Source organism: Petromyzon marinus, chromosome 39, assembly GCF_048934315.1.
Source record: "Petromyzon marinus isolate PM22_M1 ecotype Great Lakes invasive population chromosome 39, UKy_Petmar_22M1.pri1.0, whole genome shotgun sequence".
Taxonomy (NCBI): Eukaryota; Metazoa; Chordata; class Hyperoartia; order Petromyzontiformes; family Petromyzontidae; genus Petromyzon; species Petromyzon marinus.
In genome coordinates, this window is record NC_133705.1 from 10400311 (window position 1) to 10422638 (window position 22328).

Consider the following 22328-nt stretch of genomic DNA (forward strand, 5'->3'; position numbering starts at 1 on the left):
AGAACCACTGCCCCCCCCCCCCCGAGCAAAGGCTCGGAACGCGTTGGCTGCGTCTGTAGCCGGCGGGGGCAGGGGGTGGGTCACGGATAACTCGAGCGAAGGTGATCCCGACGCACGCAAACGGAAGTCGGGACGACTCCCGTGTGAAGTTCGTGCTGCCGCAGGGGTTCTCGCTCGCCGGCCCGCCCGCCCGCCCGCCCGATCAGAACAGCGGCCACGTCCGCCGCAGGCAGCGTTGCCCGCGGTCGTGGGGACGCAAAACCGGAGAGTGGCCGAGGGCGAATGCCTTTTGAAAACAATCGCACGCCTGGAACGCGATGACATGATCCACGTGTGTGTGTGCAGGATTGTGCTGAACTTGCTGATATGAACCTTATGGCGGTACCACGGCTCTCGCGTGATGTCCGTGATGCAGTCCTAGTGAGTCTGTTGATGGTCGGCGATGCGGCAATCGACTCATCTCGACGAGCTGTACACTACGATGCACCGCCACGGTGCGTACCGCGAGCGTTCAGGGTTCCGGCACAATCGTCCTCGCTGCGTTTCGACATCGCGGAGTGTGGCGCCGATTTCGGATTGATTGGTACCCCAGTCGCGGAGTTAAGTAACACCCCTGGACAAAAATAGTGTCCCAGAAATAAAATATTTAATTGCCTCGGCCATTTTGTATTATTTGGTACCCCGGGGTCCCGCCATAAGGATCATATGACTCAGCTTTATATCAACAATGCCTTGCGATACAGGTACAAACCAAGGCGTCTTGCCAGGCAATGCCAAGGCTACCAGAATCGCTGGGAGGTCACCGATCAGTTCCCTACACGGTGGCCCGTCCACAGCACTCATTGCCAGTGGTGGCAAAATCAAAAGCCCTAGGGCCCCAAGTAGTTCAAGAGACCCCCACCCCCGTCCACCTCTACCACCCCCCCACCAACCACCCCACCCCCACCCAACACGGTTCATGAGAAAAATATGGGGTGCATCTGTCAATATACCGGCATCGAATTTCACATTTAACAAAAAAATATATCCTAAAAATCCAATGACAATTAGTAACTAAAACAACACGCACAAAAATATGGCATTGGCCAAACAGAAAACTGGTATTGGCCAAACATCCCAATGCTCACTAAAATGTACCTGCACATTACTCAATTGGTAACACACACACACAGCAGCAACAACATCAACCCCCTACTGTGGAAATACTTGGCAGGACCCTCCTGAAAATGAGTCTTGAGACTCGGTTGAGGATTTCCTGGGTAAACAAGCATAATAATAATAATAAACAGCCCATCTCGTCTGTATCTCTCGTCTTTCAATCTCACTACATCTCTTGTGTTCGGTCTACATCTCATCAGTCACCTCTAGTCATCAACATCTCTGGTCTACATCTCATCAGTCACCTCTAGTCATCAACATCTCTGGTCTACATCTCATCAGTCACCTCTAGTCATCAACATCTCTGGTCTACATCTCATCAGTCACCTCTAGTCATCAACATCTCTGGTCTACATCTCATCAGTCATCTCTAGTCATCAACATCTCTGGTCTAGATGTCATTAGTCATCTCTAGTCATCAACATCTCTGGTCTAGATCTCATCAGTCATCTCTAGTCATCAACATCTCTGGTCTACATCTCATCAGTCATCTCTAGTCATCAACACCTCTGGTCTACATCTCATCAGTCATCTCTAATCATCAACATCTCTGGTCTACATCTCATCAGTCATCTCTAGACATCAACATCTCTGGTCTACATCTCATCAGTCATCTCTAGTCATCAACATTACTGGTCTACATCTCATCAGTCATCTCTAGACATCAACATCTCTGGTCTACATCTCATCAGTCATCTCTAGTCATCAACATCTCTGGTCTACATCTCATCAGTCATCTCTAGACATCAACATCTCTGGTCTACATCTCATCAGTCATCTCTAGACATCAACATCTCTGGTCTACATCTCATCAGTCATCTCTAGTCATCAACATCTCTGGTCTAGATCTCATCAGTCATCTCTAGTCATCAACATCTCTGGTGTACATCTCATCAGTCATCTCTAGACATCAACATCTCTGGTCTACATCTCATCAGTCATCTCTAGACATCAACATCTCTGGTCTACATCTCATCAGTCATCTCTAGTCATCAACATCTCTGGTCTACATCTCATCAGTCATCTCTAGTCATCAACATCTCTGGTCTACATCTCATCAGTCACCTCTAGTCATCAACATCTCTGGTCTACATCTCATCAGTCACCTCTAGTCATCAACATCTCTGGTCTACATCTCATCAGTCATCTCTAGTCATCAACATCTCTGGTCTAGATCTCATTAGTCATCTCTAGTCATCAACATCTCTGGTCTAGATCTCATCAGTCATCTCTAGTCATCAACATCTCTGGTCTACATCTCATCAGTCATCTCTAGTCATCAACACCTCTGGTCTACATCTCATCAGTCATCTCTAGTCATCAACATCTCTGGTCTACATCTCATCAGTCATCTCTAGACATCAACATCTCTGGTCTACATCTCATCAGTCATCTCTAGTCATCAACATCTCTGGTCTACATCTCATCAGTCATCTCTAGACATCAACATCTCTGGTCTACATCTCATCAGTCATCTCTAGTCATCAACATCTCTGGTCTACATCTCATCAGTCATCTCTAGACATCAACATCTCTGGTCTACATCTCATCAGTCATCTCTAGACATCAACATCTCTGGTCTACATCTCATCAGTCATCTCTAGTCATCAACATCTCTGGTCTACATCTCATCAGTCAACTCTAGTCATCAACAACTCTGGTCTAGATCTCATCAGTCATCTCTAGTCATCAACATCTCTGGTCTAGATCTCATCAGTCATCTCTAGTCATCAACATCTCTGGTGTACATCTCATCAGTCATCTCTAGACATCAAGATCTCTGGTCTACATCTCATCAGTCATCTCTAGACATCAACATCTCTGGTCTACATCTCATCAGTCATCTCTAGTCATCAACATGTCTGGTCTACATCTCATCAGTCATCTCTAGTCATCAACACCTCTGGTCTACATCTCATCAGTCATCTCTAGTCATCAACATCTCTGGTCTACATCTCATCAGTCATCTCTAGACATCAACATCTCTGGTCTACATCTCATCAGTCATCTCTAGTCATCAACATCTCTGGTCTACATCTCATCAGTCATCTCTAGACATCAACATCTCTGGTCTACATCTCATCAGTCACCTCTAGTCATCAACATCTCTCGTCTACATCTCATAAGTCATCTCTAGTCATCAACATCTCTCGTCTACATCTCATCAGTCATCTCTAGTCATCAACATCTCTGGTCTACGTCTCATCAGTCATCTCTAGTCATCAACATCTCTGGTCTACATCTCATCAGTCATCTCTATTCATCAACATCTCTCGTCTACATCTCATCAGTCATCTCTAGTCATCAACATCTCTGGTCTACATCTCATCAGTCATCTCTAGTCATCAACACTTCTGGTCTACATCTCATCAGTCATCTCTAGTCATCAACATCTCTGGTCTACGTCTCATCAGTCATCTCTAGCCATCAACATCTCTGGTCTACATCTCATCAGTCATCTCTAGTCATCAACATCTCTGGTCTACATCTCATCAGTCATCTCTAGACATCAACATCTCTGGTCTACATCTCATCAGTCATCTCTAGTCATCAACATCTCTGGTCTACATCTCATCAGTCATCTCTAGACATCAACATCTCTGGTCTACATCTCATCAGTCACCTCTAGTCATCAACATCTCTCGTCTACATCTCATAAGTCATCTCTAGTCATCAACATCTCTCGTCTACATCTCATCAGTCATCTCTAGTCATCAACATCTCTGGTCTACGTCTCATCAGTCATCTCTAGTCATCAACATCTCTGGTCTACATCTCATCAGTCATCTCTATTCATCAACATCTCTCGTCTACATCTCATCAGTCATCTCTAGTCATCAACATCTCTGGTCTACATCTCATCAGTCATCTCTAGTCATCAACACTTCTGGTCTACATCTCATCAGTCATCTCTAGTCATCAACATCTCTGGTCTACGTCTCATCAGTCATCTCTAGCCATCAACATCTCTGGTCTACATCTCATCAGCCATCTCTAGTCATCAACATCTCTCGTCTACATCTCATCAGTCATCACTAGTCATCAACATCTCTGGTCTAGATCTCATCAGTCATCTCTAGTCATCAACATCTCTGGTCTACATATCATCAGTCATCTCTAGTCATCAACATCTCTGGTCTACATCTCATCAGTCATCTCTAGTCATCAACATCTCTGGTCTACATCTCATCAGTCACCTCTAGTCATCAACATCTCTGGTCTACATCTCATCAGTCATCTCTAGACATCAACATCTCTGGTCTACATCTCATCAGTCATCTCTAGACATCACCATCTCTGGTCTACATCTCATCAGTCATCTCTAGTCATCAACATTTCTGGTCTACATCTCATCAGTCACCTCTAGACATCAACATCTCTGGTCTACATCTCATCAGTCACCTCTAGTCATCAACATCTCTGGTCTACATCTCATCAGTCATCTCTAGTCATCAACATCTCTGGTCTAGATCTCATCAGTCATCTCTAGTCATCAACATCTCTGGTCTACATCTCATCAGTCATCTCTAGACATCAACATCTCTGGTCTAGATCTCATCAGTCATCTCTAGTCATCAACATCTCTGGTCTAGATCTCATCAGTCACCTCTAGTCATCAACATCTCTGGTCTACATCTCATCAGTCATCTCTAGTCATCAACATCTCTGGTCTACATCTCATCAGTCATCTCTAGTCATCAACATCTCTGGTCTAGATCTCATCAGTCACCTCTAGTCATCAACATCTCTGGTCTACATCTCATCAGTCATCTCTAGACATCAACATCTCTGGTCTACATCTCATCAGTCATCTCTAGTCATCAACATCTCTGGTCTACATCTCATCAGTCATCTCTAGACATCAACATCTCTGGTCTACATCTCATCAGTCATCTCTAGACATCAACATCTCTGGTCTAGATCTCATCAGTCATCTCTAGACATCAACATCTCTGGTCTAGATCTCATCAGTCACCTCTAGACATCAACATCTCTGGTCTACATCTCATCAGTCCCTCTAGTCATCAACATCTCTGGTCTACATCTCATCAGTCATCTCTAGTCATCAACATCTCTGGTCTAGATCTCATCAGTCATCTCTAGTCATCAACATCTCTGGTCTACATCTCATCAGTCATCTCTAGACATCAACATCTCTGGTCTAGATCTCATCAGTCATCTCTAGTCATCAATATCTCTGGTCTACATCTCATCAGTCATCTCTAGTCATCAACATCTCTGGTCTACATCTCATCAGTCATCTCTAGTCATCAACATCTCTGGTCTAGATCTCATCAGTCACCTCTAGTCATCAACATCTCTGGTCTACATCTCATCAGTCATCTCTAGACATCAACATCTCTGGTCTACATCTCATCAGTCATCTCTAGTCATCAACATCTCTGTCTACATCTCATCAGTCATCTCTAGACATCAACATCTCTGGTCTACATCTCATCAGTCACCTCTAGTCATCAACATCTCTGGTCTACATCTCATCAGTCATCTCTAGACATCAACATCTCTGGTCTACATCTCATCAGTCACCTCTAGTCATCAACATCTCTGGTCTACATCTCATCAGTCACCTCTAGTCATCAACATCTCTGGTCTACATCTCATCAGTCATCTCTAGTCATCAACATCTCTCGTCTAGATCTCATCAGTCACCTCTAGTCATCAACATCTCTGGTCTACATCTCATCAGTCATCTCTAGTCATCAACATCTCTGGTCTACATCTCATCAGTCATCTCTAGTCATCAACATCTCTGGTCTAGATCTCATCAGTCACCTCTAGTCATCAACATCTCTGGTCTACATCTCATCAGTCATCTCTAGACATCAACATCTCTGGTCTACATCTCATCAGTCATCTCTAGACATCAACATCTCTGGTCTAGATCTCATCAGTCATCTCTAGTCATCAACATTTCTGGTCTACATCTCATCAGTCACCTCTAGACATCAACATCTCTGGTCTACACCTCATCAGTCACCTCTAGTCATCAACATCTCTGGTCTACATCTCATCAGTCATCTCTAGTCATCAACATCTCTGGTCTAGATCTCATCAGTCATCTCTAGTCATCAACATCTCTGGTCTACATCTCATCAGTCATCTCTAGACATCAACATCTCTGGTCTAGATCTCATCAGTCATCTCTAGTCATCAACATCTCTGGTCTACATCTCATCAGTCATCTCTAGTCATCAACATCTCTGGTCTACATCTCATCAGTCATCTCTAGTCATCAACATCTCTGGTCTAGATCTCATCAGTCACCTCTAGTCATCAACATCTCTGGTCTACATCTCATCAGTCATCTCTAGACATCAACATCTCTGGTCTACATCTCATCAGTCATCTCTAGTCATCAACATCTCTGGTCTACATCTCATCAGTCATCTCTAGACATCAACATCTCTGGTCTACATCTCATCAGTCACCTCTAGTCATCAACATCTCTGGTCTACATCTCATCAGTCATCTCTAGACATCAACATCTCTGGTCTACATCTCATCAGTCATCTCTAGTCATCAACATCTCTGGTCTACATCTCATCAGTCATCTCTAGACATCAACATCTCTGGTCTACATCTCATCAGTCACCTCTAGTCATCAACATCTCTGGTCTACATCTCATCAGTCATCTCTAGACATCAACATCTCTGGTCTACATCTCATCAGTCACCTCTAGTCATCAACATCTCTGGTCTACATCTCATCAGTCACCTCTAGTCATCAACATCTCTGGTCTACATCTCATCAGTCATCTCTAGTCATCAACATCTCTGATCTACATCTTATCAGTCATCTCTAGTCATCAACATCTCTGGTCTACATCTCATCAGTCATCTCTAGTCATCAACATCTCTGGTCTACATCTCATCAGTCATCTCTAGTCATCAACATCTCTGGTCTACATCTCATCAGTCATCTCTAGTCATCAACAACTCTGGTCTACATCTCATCAGTCATCTCTAGTCATCAACATCTCTGGTCTACATCTCATCAGTCATCTCTAGTCATCAACATCTCTGGTCTACATCTCATCAGTCATCTCTAGACATCCACATCTCTCTCTGGTCTACATCTCATCACTCATCTCTGCTGTTCTTGAGCCCCCAATTGGCCAGCATCACCACTGCTCATTACACAGATCCCAGAGGAATTGTGACGACGGTGACGACCGTGACGATGATGACGACGACAACTGCGCGACCGGGGTGGGTGTTGTGGGTGGGGTAGTTTGGTGGGTGGGGTGGGTGGGTGTTGTCGGTGGGGTAGGTTGGTGGGTAGGTGTTGTGGGTGGGGTAGGTTGGTGGGTGGGGTGGGTGGGTGTTGTCGGTGGGGTAGGTTGGTGAGTAGGTGTTGTGGGTGGGGTAGGTTGGTGGGTGGGGTGGGTGGGTGTTGTCGGTGGGGTAGGTTGGTGGGTGGGGTGGGTGGGGTAGGTTGGTGGGCGGGGTGGGTGGGATGGGTGGGGCTTTGTGATGGCGGTAGGAACTTGTGACGAGAGAGATGGCCGGCAGGCAGAGCGGTGGACAGACAGGAAGACAGGAAGACGGATGGAACGGATGAAAAGGTAAAAATTCACGTCGATGGACAGAGAGAGACAGCGACGGACACGAATACAGGCGGAGGGCTCAATGTACGGGGCAGACGGACGGACGGACGGACGAGCTATCAGCCGGGCAGACAGACGGACAGACAGACGGACAGACAGACGGACAGACAGACGGACGGACGGACGAGCTACGGACAGACAGACGGAGCAACGCACACGTGGACGGATGCGTGGAAGGAACGCGGCGCAAGAAACCTCACGGTTCCTCCGCGCCGGGCGCTGACAAAAAAACAACACGCAGGCGGTTCTATCAGCATCATCATCGTCGTCATCGTCGTCATCGTCATCGTCGTCATTGTCGTCATCGTCGTCGTCATCGTCGTCGTCACGGTCGTCAGAGGCAGGGTTCGAACTTGAGCTCCTCCTCCTCACTTGGGGTGAGCAGCTGCCCTCTCTTGAGCTCTCTCTGCCACTGGCTTCTTGACTCGATCTGCTCACACACCGTGCATACCACACACACCGCGCACACCACACACACCACACACACCGCGCACACCACACACATCACACACACCACACACACCACACACACACACACACGATCAGCACGGTTGGCTACGTACGGTGCAGAAGAAGTTCTACGTACGTAAATAGATACACACACACACCGGGCGCGCACGCACGGCACACGCACACGGCACACGCACGCACACACACGGCACACACACGCACGGCACACACACCGGGCGCGCACGCACGGCACACGCACACGGCACACGCACGCACACACACGGCACACACACGCACGGCACACACACCGGGCGCGCACGCACGGCACACGCACACACACACACGGCACACACACGCACACACACACGCACGGCACACACACCGGGCGCGCACGCACGGCACACGCACACAGCACACACACGGCACACACACGGCACACACACGCACGGCACACACACCGGGCGCGCACGCACGGCACACGCACACACACACACGGCACACACACGCACACACACACGCACGGCACACACACCGGGCGCGCACGCACGGCACACGCACACAGCACACACACGGCACACACACGGCACGCGGGGCGGGGTGCAGCTCAGCTCAGCGCGGAGCGATCGCTGGCGCTCAGACGTCGCGACCCACGTGGGTTTCCACGGTGATGGGCGGCAACGCAGCGGCAACGCTCGCGGGGACGACGAGGCACCCAGCGGGTACCAGATGCCCAACCTGGGCGCCTTTCTCCGTGGAGTTTGTGCGAACCTCCCACCCCCCCCCCCACACCGTTCTGCACGGGTTCCCCTCCAGATCCCCCCCGCACGCAACGTCAGCCACCCGCATTGACCAGCGTGGTGAAGTATGGTCAAACGATCCTCAGGGGAGGCCTCGATCCGGCAGCGGATCGGTTAAAGTCCGCGCGTTGTTGCTGTACTGTTTTACTTTTGTTGTCAGAAAGGTTCTTACCAAGTGGTTCATGACTGGGTGACCCTTAACCTTTCCGTTTGGCTTTGATGTGTCCCCAGACACAGCGAGGCACGCGGAGGCTGAGCCCACACGACACGACAATGGGAAACAAAAACACGACAACACAAACCGCACGGCGATTAACATAAAAATAGTGGAATGGCAAAGTCACGAGACATGCAACAACGTCAAATCATAATCACAATAAAAAATTATCGTTCTCTTCTTGTATTCTATTATCCTCCGGTCACATTCCGCATGTCCCACCGCAGTGGGCCGTCCGCGATGACCCCAGCGAGCGGTGCACCACCCCGTGTCAGAGAACAATTCGCGATACGATCACGCGGCAGAGCTACACCTCGCCACGGTGGCAGAATGTTCACTACCTCGCCTCGCACACAGGAGGACGTGGGTTCGATCCCGGCGCCTGTGTGTTTGGAGTTTGCGTGTTCTCCCCATGGTCTAGTGGATTTGTCTACGGCTCCTCTGGGTTTTCCCCTCCACATTCAGAATTAAAATGCGTTCAGAGTTATTTGGCTCCCATTGATTTGTACGTGATGATAATCCACTTGGTTGAGCCAACACTTGTGATTTCCAGGTGGCTTCTGAAAATGAGCTACAACAGAATAAAAAAATGTTTTAGTTTACTTTTAAATTCACATCAATTGCCTCGCTATCCGCACAAGGGAATCAGCTCTGTGGCAAACGAAAACTTTAAATAATTTCACTGGTTCTGAAATTATTTTCGGTGACCTCCAAAGTAAATGCTCGACCAAAATCCCAACACGTCTGTCGATAACACTGCGTTGGCTTCGTCGTGACGCCCATAAACCATTTTCACTGGAGTCACTGTGGCACATGGCCCTCACCCACACCACCCCACCCACCCAACCCACCCCACCCACCCAACCCCACCCACCCAACCCCACCCCACCCACCCAACCCACCCCACCCCACCCACCCACTCAACCCCACCCCACCCACCCAACCCCACCCCACCCACCACACCCACCCCACCCCACCCACCACACCCACCCCACCCAACCCCACCCCACCCACCCCACCCACCCCACCCAACCCCACCCCACCCCACCCACCCAACCCCACCCCACCCACCCACCCAACCCCACCCCACCCACCCAACCCCACCCCACCCACCCAACCCCACCCACCCCACCCACTCAACCCCACCAACCCCACCCACCCAACCCCACCCTACACACCACACCCACCCCACCCCACCCACCACACCCACCCCACCCAACCCCACCCTACCCACCCAACCCCACCCCACCCACCCAACCCCACCCCACCCACCACACCCACCCCACCCACCCAACCCCACCCAACCCCACCCCACCCCACCCACCCAACCCCACCCCACCCACCCAACCCCACCCACCCAACCCCACCCAACCCCACCCCACCCACCCAACCCCACCCCACCCACCCAACCCCACCCCACCCACCCAACCCCACCCCACCCACCCAACCCCACCCACCCAACCCAACCCCACCCCACCCAACCCCACCCACCCACCCAACCCCACCCACCAAAACCACCCCACCCACCCAACCCCACTCAACCCCACCCCACCCAACCCCACCCCACCCACCACACCCCACCCAACCCCACTCCACCAACCAAACACAAACTACCCACCCACCGCACCCCACCCCACCCACCCCACCCACCAAATCCAAGCATCCCACCCCACCCCATTCCACCCCACCCATCCCATCACACTCGCCCACCCCACCCGCCCACCCCACACCACTCGCCCACCGCACCCCACTCGTCCACCCCACCCACCCCACCCACACACAACACCCACCCACCCTGCCTCCTGGCGGTGCATTCAGCCCATTGGGTGGCCCCTTCGCAAGGCTCCGAGCCGGGCGGTGCAGCAACTGGTGCAATAACATCAGGCACCAGAGGCTCAGCCCCTGCAACCGCTCGCTCACGCCACCGCTGGCAGACGAGGGCCTCCGCCGCTAGGAGAGACACAGAGGCGCACCGGGACGTGGCATGCCGGGATTCACCGGCGTCCGTCTCACCTGGAGAGGCGGCGGCACCGGGGGCGCCGCCGCCGCCGCTGCTGGCAACGGCCATGCTGTCGTCCAGCCAGGTGCTGCAGGTGAAGGAGTCGCGCTTGTGGGGCGTGCCAGCCGAGGACAGGCTCTCCTGCGGCACATCACGGTCATCGTCAGCCGCGTAAGATCCATCGCCGGGCGAAGGGCACCACGAGCCGGTGCCGCCTCCCGCGTGGCACGACGCTCCGTCGCGCTCCTCCTGCACACGAGCCGCCCCCAACCGCCCCCCCCCTTCGTCACACTCCATCTCCGCGCCGTACGTACGCTCGGGCGCGCTCCCCTCCTCGTCATTAGTCCCGCTGCCTCTCTTGTCATTAGTCCCGTCCGCCAAGCCGACCGACTTTTCTTAACGGTGCCTTGAACCAAATCCGTCTGTTCCCTATCAGCGTGATTCCCCACCATCGTGCTCACTGCTACGTGCGGTCCTCACGATCCCCGCTATCCCGTGTGGTGCTCGCTAGTCCAGTGTCGTACTCACTAGTCCAGTGTCGTACTCACTAGCCCTGTGTCGTACTCACTAGTCCAGTGTCGTACTCGCTAGTCCAGTGTCGTACTCACTAGTCCAGTGTCGTACTCACTAGTCCAGTGTCGTACTCACTAGTCCAGCGTTGTACTCGCTAGTCCAGAGTCGTTCTCGCTAGTCCAGAGTCGTACTCGCTAGTCCAGTGTCGTACTCGCTAGTCCAGTGTCGTACTCGCTAGCCCTGTGTCGTACTCACTAGTCCAGTGTCGTACTCACTAGTCCAGTGTCGTACTCGCTAGTCCAGTGTCGTACTCACTAGTCCAGTGTCGTACTCGCTAGTCCAGTGTTGTACTCGCTAGTCCAGTGTCGTACTCGCTAGTCCAGTGTCGTACTCACTAGCCCCGTGTCGTACTCACTAGTCCAGTGTCGTACTCCCTAGTCCCGTGTGGTGCTCGCTAGCCCCGTGTCGTACTCACTAGTCCAGTGTCGTACTCGCTAGTCCAGTGTCGTACTCACTAGTCCAGTGTCGTACTCACTAGTCAAGTGTCGTACTCACTAATCCAGTGTCGTACTCGCTAGTCCAGTGTCATACTCACTAGTCCAGTGTCGTACTCACGAGTCACGTGTCGTACTCACTAGTCCAGTGTCATACTCACTAGTCAAGTGTCGTACTCGCTAGTCCAGTGTCGTACTCGCTAGTCCAGTGTCGTACTCGCTAGTTCAGTGTCGTACTCACTAGTCCAGAGTCGTACTCACTAGTCCAGTGTCGTACTCGCTAGTCCAGTGTCGTACTCACTAGTCCAGTGTCGTACTCACTAGTCCAGTGTCGTACTCACTAGTCCAGTGTCGTACTCACTAGTCAAGTGTCGTACTCGCTAGTCCAGTGTCGTACTCGCTAGTCCAGTGTCATACTCACTAGTCCAGTGTCGTACTCACTAGTCCAGTGTCGTACTCACTAGTCCAGTGTCATACTCGCTAGTCCAGTGTCGTACTCGCTAGTCCAGTGTCGTACTCGCTAGTCCAGTGTCGTACTCACTAGCCCAGTGTCGTACTCGCTAGTCCAGTGTCGTACTCACTAGTCCAGTGTCGTACTCACTAGCCCGGTGTCGTACTCGCTAGTCCAGTGTCGTACTCACTAGTTCAGTATCGTACTCACTAGTCCAGTGTCGTACTCGCTAGTCCAGCGTCGTACTCACTAGTCCAGTGTCGTACTCACTAGTCCAGTGTCGTACTCACTAGTCCAGTGTCGTACTCGCTAGTCCAGTGTCGTACTCACTAGTCCAGTGTCGTACTCACTAGTCCAGTGTCGTACTCGCTAGTCCAGTGTCGTACTCGCTAGTTCAGTGTCGTACTCACTAGTCCAGTGTCGTACTCGCTAGTCCAGTGTCGTACTCACTAGTCCAGTGTCGTACTCGCTAGTCCAGTGTCGTACTCGCTAGTTCAGTGTCGTACTCACTAGTCCAGTGTCGTACTCACTAGTCCAGAGTCGTACTCGCTAGTCCAGTGTCGTACTCACTAGTCCAGTGTCGTACTCACTAGCCCGGTGTCGTACTCACTAGTCCAGTGTCGTACTCACTAGTCCAGTGTCGTACTCACTAGTCCAGTGTCGTACTCACTAGTCCAGTGTCGTACTCACTAGTCCAGTGTCGTACTCACTAGCCCGGTGTCGTACTCGCTAGTCCAGTGTCGTACTCACTAGTTCAGTATCGTACTCACTAGTCCAGTGTCGTACTCGCTAGTCCAGCGTCGTACTCACTAGTCCAGTGTCGTACTCACTAGTCCAGTGTCGTACTCACTAGTCCAGTGTCGTACTCGCTAGTCCAGTGTCGTACTCACTAGTCCAGTGTCGTACTCACTAGTCCAGTGTCGTACTCGCTAGTCCAGTGTCGTACTCGCTAGTCCAGAGTCGTACTCACTAGTCCAGTGTCGTACTCACTAGTCCAGTGTCGTACTCACTAGTCCAGTGTCGTACTCACTAGTCCAGTGTTGTACTCACTAGTCCAGTGTCGTACTCACTAGTCCAGTGTCGTACTCGCTAGTCCAGAGTCGTACTCACTAGTCCAGTGTCGTACTCACTAGTCCAGTGTCGTACTCGCTAGCCCAGTGTCGTACTCGCTAGTCCAGTGTCGTACTCGCTAGTCCAGTGTCGTACTCGCTAGTCCAGAGTCATACTCACTAGTCCCGTGTCGTACTCACTAGTCCAGTGTCGTACTCGCTAGTCCAGTGTCATACTCACTAGTCCAGTGTCGTACTCACTAGTCACGTGTCGTACTCACTAGTCCAGTGTCGTACTCACTAGTCAAGTGTCGTACTCGCTAGTCCAGTGTCGTACTCGCTAGTCCAGTGTCGTACTCGCTAGTTCAGTGTCGTACTCACTAGTCCAGAGTCGTACTCACTAGTCCAGTGTCGTACTCGCTAGTCCAGTGTCGTACTCACTAGTCCAGTGTCGTACTCACTAGTCTAGTGTCGTACTCACTAGTCCAGTGTCGTACTCACTAGTCAAGTGTCGTACTCGCTAGTCCAGTGTCGTACTCGCTAGTCCAGTGTCATACTCACTAGTCCAGTGTCGTACTCACTAGTCCAGTGTCGTACTCACTAGTCCAGTGTCATACTCGCTAGTCCAGTGTCGTACTGGCTAGTCCAGTGTCGTACTCGCTAGTCCAGTGTCGTACTCACTAGCCCCGTGTCGTACTCACTAGTCCAGTGTCGTACTCCCTAGTCCCGTGTCGTACTCACTAGTCCCGTGTCGTACTCACTAGTCCAGTGTCGTACTCAATAGTCCAGTGTCGTACTCGCTAGTCCAGTGTCGTACTCGCTAGTTCAGTGTCGTACTCGCTAGTCCAGTGTCGTACTCACTAGTCCAGAGTCGTACTCACTAGTCCAGTGTCGTACTCACTAGTCCAGTGTCGTACTCACTAGTCCAGTGTCGTACTCACTAGTCAAGTGTCGTACTCACTAGTCCTGTGTCGTACTCGCTAGTCCAGTGTCGTACTAGCTAGTCCAGTGTCGTACTCGCTAGCCCCGTGTCGTACTCACTAGTCCAGTGTCATACTCGCTAGTCCAGTGTCATACTCGCTAGTCCCGTGTCGTACTCACTAGCCCAGTGTCGTACTCGCTAGTCCAGAGTCGTACTCGCTAGTCCAGAGTCGTACTCGCTAGCCCCGTGTCGTACTCACTAGTCCAGTGTCGTACTCGCTAGTCCAGTGTCGTACTCACTAGTCCCGTGTCGTACTCACTAGTCCAGAGTCGTACTCACTAGCCCCGTGTCGTACTCACTAGTCCAGTGTCGTACTCGCTAGTTCAGTGTCGTACTCACTAGTCCAGAGTCGTACTCACTAGTCCAGTGTCGTACTCACTAGTCCAGTGTCGTACTCACCAGTCCAGTGTCATACTCACTAGTCCAGTGTCGTACTCACGAGTCACGTGTCGTACTCACTAGTCCAGTGTCATACTCACTAGTCAAGTGTCGTACTCGCTAGTCCAGTGTCGTACTCGCTAGTCCAGTGTCGTACTCGCTAGTTCAGTGTCGTACTCACTAGTCCAGAGTCGTACTCACTAGTCCAGTGTCGTACTCGCTAGTCCAGTGTCGTACTCACTAGTCCAGTGTCGTACTCACTAGTCCAGTGTCGTACTCACTAGTCCAGTGTCGTACTCACTAGTCAAGTGTCGTACTCGCTAGTCCAGTGTCGTACTCGCTAGTCCAGTGTCATACTCACTAGTCCAGTGTCGTACTCACTAGTCCAGTGTCGTACTCACTAGTCCAGTGTCATACTCGCTAGTCCAGTGTCGTATTCGCTAGTCCAGTGTCGTACTCGCTAGTCCAGTGTCGTACTCACTAGCCCAGTGTCGTACTCGCTAGTCCAGTGTCGTACTCACTAGCCCGGTGTCGTACTCGCTAGTCCAGTGTCGTACTCACTAGTCCAGTGTCGTACTCACTAGCCCGGTGTCGTACTCGCTAGTCCAGTGTCGTACTCACTAGTTCAGTATCGTACTCACTAGTCCAGTGTCGTACTCGCTAGTCCAGCGTCGTACTCACTAGTCCAGTGTCGTACTCACTAGTCCAGTGTCGTACTCACTAGTCCAGTGTCGTACTCGCTAGTCCAGTGTCGTACTCACTAGTCCAGTGTCGTACTCACTAGTCCAGTGTCGTACTCGCTAGTCCAGTGTCGTACTCGCTAGTTCAGTGTCGTACTCACTAGTCCAGTGTCGTACTCGCTAGTCCAGTGTCGTACTCACTAGTCCAGTGTCGTACTCGCTAGTTCAGTGTCGTACTCACTAGTCCAGTGTCGTACTCACTAGTCCAGAGTCGTACTCGCTAGTCCAGTGTCGTACTCACTAGTCCAGTGTCGTACTCACTAGCCCGGTGTCGTACTCACTAGTCCAGTGTCGTACTCACTAGTCCAGTGTCGTACTCACTAGTCCAGTGTCGTACTCACTAGTCCAGTGTCGTACTCGCTAGTCCAGTGTCGTACTCACTAGCCCCGTGTCGTACTCGCTAGTCCAGTGTCGTACTCACTAGCCCCGTGTCGTACTCACTAGTCCCGTGTCGTACTCACTAGTCCAGTGTCGTACTCGCTAGTCCAGAGTCGTACTCACTAGTCCAGTGTCGTACTCACTAGTCCCGTGTCGTACTCACTAGTCCAGTGTCGTAATCGCGAGCCCCATGTCGTACTCACTAGCCCCGTGTCGTACTCACTAGTCCAGTGTCGTACTCACTAGTCCCGTGTCGTACTCACTAGTCCAGTGTCGTACTCACTAGTCCCGTGTCGTACTCACTAGTCCAGTGTCGTACTCACTAGTCCAGTGTCGTACTCACTAGTCCCGTGTCGTACTCACTAGTCCCGTGTCGTACTCGCTAGTCCAGAGTCGTACTCACTAGTCCAGTGTCGTACTCGCTAGTCCAGTGTCGTACTCACTAGTCCAGTGTCGTACTCGCTAGTCCAGTGTCGTACTCACTAGCCCCGTGTCGTACTCGCTAGTCCAGTGTCGTACTCACTAGCCCCGTGTCGTACTCACTAGTCCCGTGTCGTACTCACTAGTCCAGTGTCGTACTCGCTAGTCCAGAGTCGTACTCACTAGTCCAGTGTCGTACTCACTAGTCCAGTGTCGTACTCACTAGTCCCGTGTCGTACTCACTAGTCCAGTGTCGTAATCGCGAGCCCCATGTCGTACTCACTAGCCCCGTGTCGTACTCACTAGTCCAGTGTCGTACTCACTAGTCCCGTGTCGTACTCACTAGTCCAGTGTCGTACTCACTAGTCCCGTGTCGTACTCACTAGTCCAGTGTCGTACTCACTAGTCCAGTGTCGTACTCACTAGTCCCGTGTCGTACTCACTAGTCCCGTGTCGTACTCACTAGTCCAGTGTCGTACTCACTAGTCCCGTGTCGTACTCACTAGTCCAGTGTCGTACTCACTAGTCCAGTGTCGTACTCACTAGTCCCGTGTCGTACTCACTAGTCCCGTGTCGTACTCGTCGAGCCCTTCCTCGTGCTCCTCGGCGACGCTCGTGAAGCTGCTCGCGTTGGACGAGGAGCGCGACAGGTGCAGCGCCGTCGCCCCCCCACCGTTGTTGTTGTTGCCCTTGGACCCCACGGAGACCACCACCCTGCAGCACGCGTGGGGGGGTGGGCCAGAGGTGAGACCCCTGACCTAGACGATGACCTGCACTTACGTTGTTCCTTCCACTTTGTGAGCCGTGGAGTTTGTGCGTGTAAGTGGTGGTCTATGTGAGTGAGCGGTGGAGTTTGTGTGTGTAAGTGGTGGTCTATGTGAGTGAGTGGTGGAGTTTGTGCGTGTAAGTGGTGGTCTATGTGAGTGAGTGGTGGAGTTTGTGTGTGTAAGTGGTGGTCTATGTGAGTGAGTGGTGGAGTTTGTGCGTGTAAGTGGTGGTCTACGTGAGTGAGTGGTGGAGTTTGTGTGTGTAAGTGGTGGTCTACGTGAGTGAGTGGTGGAGTTTGTGCGTGTAAGTGGTGGTCTATGTGAGTGAGTGGTGGAGTTTGTGTGTGTAAGTGGTGGTCTATGTGAGTGAGTGGTGGAGTTGGTGTGTGTAAGTGGTGGTCTATGTGAGTGAGTGGTGGAGTTTGTGTGTGTAAGTGGTGGTCTATGTGAGTGAGTGGTGGAGTTTGTGTGTGTAAGTGGTGGTCTATGTGAGTGAGTGGTGGAGTTTGTGCGTGTAAGTGGTGGTCTACGTGAGTGAGTGGTGGAGTTTGTGCGTGTAAGTGGTGGTCTATGTGAGTGAGTGGTGGAGTTTGTGTGTGTAAGTGGTGGTCTATGTGAGTGAGCGGTGGAGTTTGTGTGTGTAAGTGGTGGTCTATGTGAATGAGTGGTGGAGTTTGTGTGTGTAAGTGGTGGTCTATGTGAGTGAGTGGTGGAGTTTGTGCCTGTAAGTGGTGGTCTATGTGAGTGAGTGGTGAAGTTTGTGTGTGTACGTGGTGGTCTATGTGAGTGAGTGGTGGAGTTTGTGTGTGTAAGTGGTGGTCTATGTGAGTGAGTGGTGGAGTTTGTGCGTGTAAGTGGTGGTCTATGTGAGTGAGTGGTGGAATTTGTGTGTGTAAGTGGTGGTCTATGTGAGTGAGTGGTAGAGTTTGTGTGTGTAAGTGGTGGTCTATGTGAGTGAGTGGTGGAGTTTGTGTGTGTAAGTGGTGGTCTACGTGAGTGAGTGGTGGAGTTTGTGTGTGTAAGTGGTGGGCTATGTGAGTGAGTGGTGGAGTTTGTGTGTGTAAGTGGTGGTCTATGTGAGTGAGTGGTGGAGTATGTGTGTGTAAGTGGTGGTCTATGTGAGTGAGTGGTGGAGTTTGTGTGTGTAAGTGGTGGTCTATGTGAGTGAGTGGTAGAGTTTGTGTGTGTAAGTGGTGGTCTATGTGAGTGAGTGGTGGAGTTTGTGTGTGTAAGTGGTGGTCTACGTGAGTGAGTGGTGGAGTTTGTGTGTGTAACTGGTGGTCTATGTGAGTGAGTGGTGGAGTTTGTGCGTGTAAGTGGTGGTCTATGTGAGTGAGTGGTGGAGTTTGTGCGTGTAAGTGGTGGTCTATGTGAGTGAGTGGTGGAGTTTGTGCGTGTAAGTGGTGGTCTATGTGAGTGAGTGGTGGAGTTTGTGTGTGTAAGCGGTGGTCTATGTGAGTGAGTGGTGGAGTTTGTGTGTGTAAGCAGTGGTCTATGTGAGTGAGTGGTGGAGTTTGTGCGTGTAAGTGGTGGTCTATGTGAGTGAGTGGTGGGCGAGCGTGGTGGAGCCACCCGTACTTGGCGGTGGGCATCTCGGGTGAGCTTTGGCTCGAGTGGTCGGAGCGAGGCTCCGGGAAGGTGCGATCGCTCTCCGCGGCCTTGTGCGAGCCCAGCGAGCCCTCGCTGCGGACACACGGGGGAGATGGGGGGACACGCGGGGACACAGGGGTAAGAAGATATACAGTGAGGTGAAACAAATATTTGATCCCCTGCTGATTTTGTACGTTTGCCCACTGACAAAGAAATGATCAGTCTAAAATTTTAATGGTAGGTTTATTTGAACAGTGAGAGACAGAATAACAACAACAAAATCCTCCTCCAAACACGGCGAGTTGAGTTGATGCCAAAGAGCTCCATTTTGGCCTCATCTGACCACAACACTTTCACCCAGTTGTCCTCTGAATCATTCAGATGTTCATTGGCAAACTTCAGACGGGCATGTATATGTGCTTTCTTGAGCAGGGGGACCTAGCGGGCGCTGCAGGATTTCAGTCCTTCACGGCGTAGTGTGTTACCAATTGTTTTATTGGTGACTAAGGTCCCAGCTGCCTTGAGATCATTGACAAGATCCTCCCGTGTAGTTCTGGGCTGATTCCTCACCGTTCTCATGATCATTGCAACTACACGAGGTGAGATCTTGCATGTAGCCCCAGGCCGAGAGAGATTGACAGTTCTTTTGTGTTTCTTCCATTTGCGAATAATCGCACCAACTGTTGTCACCGTCTCACCAAGCTGCTTGGCAATGGTCTTGTAGCCCATTCCAGCCTTGTGTAGGTCTACAATCTTGTCCCTGACATCCTTGGAGAGCTCTTTGGTCTTGGCCATGGTGGAGAGTTTGGAATCGGATTGATTGATTGCTTCTGTGGACAGGTGTCTTTTATACAGGTAACAAGCTGAGACTAGGAGCACTCCCTTTTAGAGTGTGCTCCTAATCTCAGCTCATTACCTGTATAAAAGACACCTGGGAGCCAGAAATCTTTCTGATTGAGAGGGGGTCAAATACTTATTTCCCTCATTAAAATGCAAATAAATGTATAACATTTTTGACATGCGTTTTTCTGGATTTTTTTGTTGTTATTCTGTCTCTCACTGTTCAAATAAACCTACCATTAAAATTATAGACTGATCGTTTATTTATCAGTGGGCAAACGTACAAAATCAGCAGGGGATCAAATACTTTTTTCCCTCACTGTACGAGTGGGCGGGCGAGTAGATGGTTGAGTGAGCGACCGTGGGGTTGATTGAGCGAGCGAGTAAATGAGTGAGTGAGCGAGCAGGTAGGCAAGTGAGCGTATGAGCGAGTAGATAATTGGTCAAGCGAGTTAAACGAGTGAGTGTTTGGGCGAGTGAGTGAGTGAGCGAGCGAGTTAAACGAATGAGTGAGTGAGTGAGTTAAACGAATGAGTGAGTGAGCGAGTGAGTTAAACGAATGAGTGAGTGAGTGAGTTAAACGAATGAGTGAGTGAGTGAGCGAGCGAACGAGTGAGTGAGTGAGCGAGCGAACGAGTGAGTAAGTGAGTGAGTGAGTAAGTGAGTGAGTGAGTGAGTGAGTAAGTGAGTGAGTAAGTGAGTGAGTGAGTGAGCGAGCGAGTTAAGCGAATAAGTGAGTGAGTAAGTGAGTGAGTGAGTGAGCGAGCAGGTGAGCGGGTGAGTAAGTGAGTGAGTGAGTAAGTGAGCGAGCAGGTGAGCGGGTGAGTGAGTGAGCGAGTTAAATGGGTGAGTGAGTGAATGAGGAAGTGAGCGAGCAGGTGAGCGAGTGAGTGAGTGAGCGAGTGAGTGAGTGAGTGAGCGAGTGAGCGCGCAGGTGAGCAGGTGAGTGAGTGAGTGAGCGAGTGAGCGAGTGAGTAAGTTAGTGAGTAAGTGGGTGAGTGAGTAAGTGAGCGGGTAAGTAAGTGAGCGGGTGAGTGAGTGAGTAAGTGAGTGAGTGAGTGATTAAGTGGGTGAGTGAGTAAGTGAGCGGGTGAGTAAGTGAGCGGGTGAGTGAGTAAGTGAGTGAGCGAGCAGGTGAGTGAGTAAGTGAGTGAGTGAGCGAGCAGGTGAGGAGGTGAGTGAGTGAGTAAGCGAATGAGTGAGTAAGTGAGTGAGCGAGCAGGTGAGCGGGTGAGTGAGCGAGTGAGTGAGTGAGCGAGCAGGTGAGCGGGTGAGTGAGTAAGTGAGTGAGTGAGTGGGTGAGTGAGTAAGTGAGTAAGTGAGCGAGCAAGTGAGCAGGTGAGTAAGTGAGCAAGCAGGTGAGCGGGTGAGTGAGTGAGCGAGCGAGCAGGTGAGTGAGTGAGTGAGCGAGCAGGTGAGTGAGTAAGTGAGCGAGCAGGTGAGCGAGTGAGTAAGTGAGTAAGCGAGCAGGTGAGCGGGGGCGAGCAGGTCAGCGAGCAGGTGAGCGAGTGAGTGATTGAGCAGGTGAGCGAGCAGGTGAGTGAGCAGGTGAGTGAGCAGGTGAGCGAGCAGGTGAGCGAGTGAGTGAGTGAGCGAGCAGGTGAGCGAGCAGGTGAGTAAGTGAGTGAGTGAGTCAGCGAGCGGGTGAGTGAGCAGATGAATGAGTGAGCAGGTGAGTGAGCGAGCGAGCGGGTGAGTGAGTGAGTGAGCGAGCAGGTGAGTGACTGAGTGAGTAAGTAAGTAAGTGAACGAGTTAAACGAAAGAGTGAGTGAGTGAGCGAGTTAAATGAACGAGTGAGTAAGTGAGCAGGTGAGTGAGTGAGTGAGCGAGCAGGTGAGTGAGCAGGTGAGTGAGTGAGTGAGCGGGTGCGAGCGGCCCAGGGGCCCTCACCGGATCTCGGGCCCCTCCTGGATGTTCTCGATGCCGATGGCGCTGCTCCTGCGAGCGCCGAACGGACTCGACTTCCTGCGCACAGGGCTCTTGCTGGGGATGATCAATGCCTGGGGGGTGGGGGTCAGGGGTCGGGGGTCGAGGGGGTGGTCACACGGTGGGGACAGGCGTCTCAACCACCACGTGACAACGACCAGCGCCGGCAACTACGACGCTCAGCCCGGGTTGACACGAGCGAGTCGCTACGGGCTGCGGTCACCTCCTGACCTGGACCTGTCGCGGTTTGACAGTGCTGGAACACGATTCGGCTCCAACCACGAGAAGAAGCCTCCTCCTCCACCTACGCGTGGACTCGCTTGTGCAACCTGAGTAGACTCGCTTGTGCAACCTGAGTAGACTCGCTTGTGCAACCCGAGTTGACTCGCTTGTGCAACCCGAGTTGACTCGCTTGTGCAACCCGAGTAGACTCGCTTGTGCAACCTGAGTAGACTCGCTTGTGCAACCCGAGTTGACTCGCTTGTGCAACCCGAGTTGACTCGCTTGTGCAACCTGAGTTGACTCGCTTGTGCAACCTGAGTAGACTCG

The 22328-nt window shown here is 51.6% G+C and overlaps 1 protein-coding gene across 15 annotated transcripts in view; it reads right to left on the minus strand.

Moving 5' to 3' along the window:
* Positions 1-1076: 1076 nt before the first annotated feature.
* RAP1GAP (RAP1 GTPase activating protein) overlaps positions 1077-22328 on the minus strand; it is a 254893-nt gene continuing 233641 nt past the window's right edge. For 10 of the 15 annotated variants that reach the window (XM_076072914.1, XM_076072920.1, XM_076072921.1 and 7 more), the window contains 7 exons: positions 21744-21853; positions 19001-19105; positions 17219-17369; positions 11265-11499; positions 9207-9286; positions 6146-8217; positions 1077-6022 (listed from right to left, as the gene is read on the minus strand). In XM_076072914.1, the coding sequence (XP_075929029.1) occupies positions 8122-8217; positions 9207-9286; positions 11265-11499; positions 17219-17369; positions 19001-19105; positions 21744-21853 (777 nt within the window). In that variant the 3' untranslated portion in view covers positions 1077-6022; positions 6146-8121. The remainder of the gene's footprint in view (positions 6023-6145; positions 8218-9206; positions 9287-11264; positions 11500-17218; positions 17370-19000; positions 19106-21743; positions 21854-22328) is intronic. The other 5 variants (XM_076072918.1, XM_032968064.2, XM_076072917.1 and 2 more) reach the window with 4 other exon arrangements.